The 6,311-nt window shown below is 38.8% G+C and overlaps 1 protein-coding gene across 3 annotated transcripts in view; it reads left to right on the top strand.

The window, feature by feature from the left end:
• gcgrb (glucagon receptor b) overlaps nt 1-5,322 on the top strand; it is a 55,900-nt gene extending 50,578 nt beyond the window's left edge. For all 3 annotated transcript variants that reach the window (XM_026170251.1, XM_026170252.1, XM_026170253.1), the window contains 6 exons: nt 65-125; nt 317-386; nt 1,451-1,539; nt 1,744-1,888; nt 2,949-2,990; nt 3,296-5,322. In XM_026170251.1, coding sequence (XP_026026036.1) covers nt 65-125; nt 317-386; nt 1,451-1,539; nt 1,744-1,888; nt 2,949-2,990; nt 3,296-3,697 — 809 coding nt within the window. In that variant the 3' untranslated portion in view covers nt 3,698-5,322. The remainder of the gene's footprint in view (nt 1-64; nt 126-316; nt 387-1,450; nt 1,540-1,743; nt 1,889-2,948; nt 2,991-3,295) is intronic.
• The last annotated feature ends 989 nt before the right edge of the window (nt 5,323-6,311 follow it).

Here is a 6,311-nt window from a genome sequence, read left to right on the forward strand (position 1 = left end):
CTACTGCGTGTGCTTTGGAGGAAATGATTTGGGATCCTTATTCTTTGCTTTCTGTCATTCTCAGGTGCTCCGCTCATATTTGTGTTGCCATGGATCACAGTGAAATACCTGTATGAGAATGAAGAGTAAGTTTAATCAATTCATGGAATTCTCACATCAAATGGAAGACAGTTTAATTATTGCCGCTTTTATCCGTGACCCCTGAGGAGACAGATCAGTGCGGGTCTTTTTTCTCCTGGTTTCCTTTAAAGAATTTATATTGCAGAGGAAATGTTGATAAAATGTGTTATGCCCATAAGTTTGTTTCTGTATCTAGGTGCTGGGAGAGGAATATTAACATGGGATATTGGTGGATTATCCGATCTCCTATACTTTTTGCTTATCTGGTAAGACTCTCTGTATCTCTTTCTCTCTCTCTCACCTTTGTGTTTAACTTTGTCAGTTTACATTTGGATAATGTTTTAAAGACAATTCAAAACAATCTATGTCTTGGCAGATGCTTAGGAGTGCTCATAAAGATACCAAATGCTTTTGTCTGCCTGCTTGTATTTGAATGTGTGTAGATGAGGCAGCTGTTGAAAATAGGACTGCAGGAAAAATGTAAGTCGTGTAAAAATAGTGACTTTTATTTTCTGCAGTTGATATTTTATCAGTTCCTACATTCAGTGCTGTGCTATTTCACTTTGCTCATTCTGATGACAAAATATAACTTTATACAACCACATGTGCAATATTCACAAAATATCAGTATTTAAAATTTCATATAGGACAACATCATTGTGTTTACACTCCCTCTTAACAACATCACATACCAAAACCAGCTGACGCGTTCCTTTTGTGTGTTTCCTGATTCTTGTTCCCAAATAGCATTATGGATGGACACACTTATGACCAGTGCACTTAAACATGCGCAGTGCTGCACTGTGTGGGAGCATTACTTTTTAATGCAGTTGCAGAAAAAGTTGGTAAAAATGTAAAGTTGTTGTAAAGTCTTTCATCATTGTGCAACAACCCCAGAGCTGTTCTGCAGTTCTACTATTGCGCAAACAACCTGATTCACACCTAAATAAACTGCGTTTGTGTACACTCCACTATACATATTTACACAAATACTTGTGTTGAGACAGCACACGCACTTTACCAAACTTGGAGCGCCAAAATCTTGAGTGCTGTGATAATAAATGACCTGCCATCAGTAAGTGTCCTGCACTAGATCACAGTGTGTGCGCACGTGCACATGCTTGTTCTGTGCGCAAGCACTTGAATTGCTCGTGTTGTGGGGACGTTAATCCGTCTGCCCAGTCCCACTGTGAGGACTTCGTTTAAAGTCAGACTTTGTGTTAACTACTAACGCGTTCCAAAGCGGCAGTAATCTTCTCTCTAGCACCATATGCTAAAATATTGCATTGTGTTTGCTTCAAAGTGACTTTCTTTATCCTCTTTCTTTCAGATTAACTTCTTCATATTTATCCGTATTATTAAAATCTTAATGTCTAAACTTAGAGCTCACCAGATGAGATACACTGACTACAAGTTCAGGTGAGAAATGTGTTCCTTTATTTCTTTTCTTTTTTGTTTTTTTAAAGAAAATGCAGACAGGAAGCATTTACTTAGTCTTAGTAGCTTTTTCGCTTGGGAATTAACTTTTTTGGTATTATAGCCATTTTTATATATAGTCCCCTGTTTTCAGAGTTTTCTTGTAATCTCTAATACCATTTGCTTCCCCTTTCTCCGTTCTTCCAGACTGGCAAAATCTACCCTAACTCTCATTCCCTTGCTTGGGATTCATGCCATCCTCTTCACCTTTGTCATTGATGAATCTGTTCCTAAAGGCTCTGTTCTGCGCCTCGTTCGCCTCTTCTGTGATCTCCTGTTCAACTCCTTCCAGGTATAAGTTCAACTTTCACTTGTTCCACATGTGCCCATAAATATAACAGAGGGACCTCAGAGGATTAATACCCAGGAAGACATAAACTGCACGCTAAAGTAATAAATTATCTGTATAACTCAAAGATGTCACAGAGAACAAAGAAATTGGCACTTTTATATGTTGTACATTTGCATATAAAGGCAAACATAGGTGAAGAGCTTGGGTTCGACATTTCTTTTGCCCAGCAAACTCCTTCTTAATCCTCAAATTTTATTTTTTTAGACTATTTCTTACTCAGGCAGCACACAAATCCTACCCTTCTGTCAGATACTGCTGGTGTTGCAGGAAATGTGAACAAGCTGTCCTGGCACCGTGACTTGATGAACCAGATGTGGCAGCATTCATGGCTGAGAGATAAAATTCTTTTTTTGGAAAGACTAGGAAGTGCATTTATTACGGTGGAGATGAAAGGTGGAGTAAGTCACAAGAAGGCACATTAATTTTGAATGCTCTTGTGCTGTTGCTTGTAATTTAGGTCTTTGCACCATAAACTTACCTGATTAGTTTTAGTGAAAAATTACTTTGTGGTACAATGCGCCCCCTCATAACAATAACTCTACACATTAAAAAATGGCGGTGCATTTAAATGTGGCTTCACGTGCTTGTTTGCAAGCATCCATATGTGACAAGCTGGGAGTGAGAGAGCGTCTCTCTATTTCTATAAGACAGGTTTCGGTGCACCTGTGAGATCCCAGCGGCTCTGACAAAATAGTAATAGAGATTTTGACACCCTAGGAATGAGATTGGGCTGCATTAATTATATTCTCCATCATTCATACTATGCCTCTGCCTTTGGCAGTTCAGTGATCAAGTGTTTTAGCTGTCCAGTGCAATAAAATGACTCTTTTTTTTTGTTTGTTTGTTTTCCTCTTGTTGAAAAAAAGTGTTTTTACTCTTTTATTGTGGGAACTAGATGAGAGTAATGAGGCAAAAATAGTGATTTTCTGGGTATTTGTTTCTAATAATGAAAAAATGTATTTTAAGTACAATAAGCATATTAAATGTTCTTCCATTTCAGGGCCTGCTGGTTGCCATCCTGTACTGCTTTGTCAATAAAGAGGTGAGACTGATTCATTTGTCAAAAGCCACTTTAATTTTAAATGTATCTTCTTTGTGAGGATACATTTTTTATTGTCTCTGTCTCTTCCTTTATTTGTTCTTTTGTATCTCTAAAAACATCTTCAAGTTCCACTTTTGTTTCTTTTGTCTGCAAAGACCAGCAGACACGACAGGATCCATCTGCTAATATGCAGTCTTTTAAATGCAGTTTTTGGCAAAGAACATCCATCTATTGATGTCCTCTGTGTCTTGTTCAATCTTCATCACCACTATCTCTCCTGTCTCTCCCATCACTTCCTCTCTCAGGTGCAGTCGGAGATGCTGAAAAAGTGGAAGAGGTGGAAACTGGGTAAGGACATTGATGAGGAGTACCGCCACACACACAGCCAAACGCCACACGTTAAAAGCGGCAGTATCGCCACTGGTAATGTGCCCAACACCGGTGACCCAAATGTTGACTGGCCTCACTTCAACAAAGCCAACAGCGGCCCGGTTTGCTCCACTGCAGCTGAGGAGAACCGCAAACTCGTTGTCTCCTTTAGCAACGGGACAGGGAAATGCAGACCTGCCAAAAGCAGGCACACCCTGCACTTCTCTTTGCAATCGCACAGAGGCGCCACCAGCAGCACTGCCACAGAGGATGTGTGTCTGGAAGAGCGCGTGAAGTACCGCTCATATACTCTGGAAGGAGAGGAAACTAATGTCTGACTTCCCTGGGACCTCATCGCAAAAACTCTCACTGATTGCGCTTCTTGCTTTGGATCCGTGCTTATCATGTGGCAGTTGTATAGCTTGAGCAGGAAGAGGATGAGGAAGTAACAAACAGGGATCATGATGTTCACTGATTCAGAACATTGCAGGAAATGCCACTGAGTCCTGCCCAGCTGCATATGAGTATTTATTGCTTCTGGGAGATGGAGGAAAAAACACTTATTGACTTCAGACATTAGGAATGATCAAATAAATCAAAACTTTACTGGCGTTCAGTGTGCGTACGTGTGTCTGCCTGTGCACATATGGAGGACAGCTATTTCAACCCTTCTCACATCTTATCCGGTGTAACCATTGTGGGACATGCTTGTGTCGTGTGTGTTTGCAGCAGTGTGCACTAATCTGTGGTACAGAAGAACCTCTTGGTGTCAAAGTATGATTTTATTTAAACTTTTGGTTCGATGGAAATGAATGTGAATTGCACCATGAGAGACTCTTAATGTCTGAGTGGTCAGGAATTGCAATTTACTGGAGACCTCTCTATCTTATCATGCTGTGATAGGAGTCAGTGTTTGCTATGCTGAGGCAGGCACACAGAATATGGACTCTTTCACCTTTAGAAGGAACATGATACAAAGTTTAACTTATTCTGGTTTTAACAAGCCAAAGCCAAACAAGAAAATAATAATATATCACAGGTTTGTTATTGACTGCATAAAGCACGAAATCCATATTTTTATTCATCTACTCCATTTTTAAACAAATTTTGATTGAATGTATATGGACAGAGGAGTAATTTGGTTGAACTGAATTTTAATTGAATATTTAACTGTATATATATAATTAGATGTACACGCTCTATCCAGAGCCTCTTGGATTTGTCTGACACCTAACTCAAATTCCTCATTTGCCTTCATTGCCTCATTGTAAGATTCATGCTTACACGGTTACAGTCACCGTCAGCTGCACAATTTTTCAGGCGTACTTTAATTTTTAGAAATATAATTTTTGCACAAAATCTACAGCTTGTACAGATGTCCAAAGATTGTTTTATATTCCAGGACGGTTTTTAAAGAAAAAGGTTTTGCATTTAAAAACACAATGTATGACTAAGATTTTTTGTTAATGCACCACATTGACAATGAAAGTTAGATTGTTGTTATGCTTTCTATGTCAAACTTAGTAACGCAGAACAAAAATTGTGCCCCACCCACCATATTTATTTGTTGCTGGGTTTTTTTGATACCGTAAATAAATGAAGCCAGCAATGAAACACTGCTTAAAAAAATTAAGAGAAGATACAATCTTCACAGTATAATACAAAACCAGTGAAACTTGTGCAATATCAATTTGTCTAGTTGGGAAGCATACGTTTTATAGGGCTGTAGCAATGATGGTCATCCTAATTTATCCAAAATTATTAAATAAAAACAATATTAAACTCCTCTAAAATGTGTGTTCACTAAGTGTGAACTATTGCTAACAGGCATGATGTACACATGAATTTGAAAGCTATCAGTACCTCTATTGTAGCAAAGGTATTTCCAAAATTAATTCTTGTTTCATTGTAGTTCGTGCAAAGAAAGCAGAACCTGACACTGTGTTTTTTTTTTAGAATAAATGTGGACATTTATTACAGATATTTTTATTAATACGTTTATATATTATATGTAGATATATAGGAAACCATATAAACAAGAATTAGCACCTTGAAGTGACTGTTTTGGTGTAAATAAAATTGACTTGAATTGAAGAAACCATTGTGAATCATTTTCAGCTGATTTCTCTCCAGTGCATCAGTGCTAACACTTGCACTGGAGTGGTAACACCAAGACACCTCTCAAAAAGGAAGTAGTAATAGCTGATGTCCGTGGACCATTGGCATTAGATGGTAACTGCAGCCCATTCTGGTTGAAAAAGCAGCTTCTCTAGGATGGTACATCCATATCCTGTCATAAGAGAGTGAAGGACATACCAGGAGGCAGGATGCTACATAAGGAGAACTGGAGGGGGCTATATAGGAGCAACAACCCAGCAGCAAAACCAGCATGTTTTCTATTACGCAAAGAGCTATAGGAGCCCTACAAAATTACCTCCAGCAGGCTACTCATGTACATGTCTCTGACTAAAATGTTAGAACGAGACTGAGGAAGGCGTGAAGTCAGTCTTTAGCAGGACCTGTGCTTACAGCCCAGCATTGTGCAGCTGTGTAGGAATTCACCTGAGAACACCAGCGATGGCAGGTCAAACAATGGATCTCCAATTTCTTGATCTATCTGTGACAGGCGTGAAAGCTTCTGGATACTCTGGCATCTCCAGATGTTTTGTCACTCTCATTTGCACCAGAGCAGGTGAAATGCGATCATAGCGGTTTATGTGTGTCAGCTGGTCAAATTGACAGTTTACCTGATTATGTGTTATACTGTGATGAAGGTTCCTTTGTTTTATTGAGCAGCATATATACCTAAATGACCTTTTTTTTCTCTTTAAATTCAGAACAGAAAATAGACACTCTTTAAAGAGTTAACTATACATATCAATAAAGCTAAATAGACAAAAGCAGGTGGGTGATTGGGTGTATTGTTATGCTAATGGTTACAGTGCAGGTGAC

This window comes from Astatotilapia calliptera, chromosome 6 (assembly GCF_900246225.1).
Source record: "Astatotilapia calliptera chromosome 6, fAstCal1.2, whole genome shotgun sequence".
Lineage (NCBI taxonomy): Eukaryota > Metazoa > Chordata > Actinopteri > Cichliformes > Cichlidae > Astatotilapia > Astatotilapia calliptera.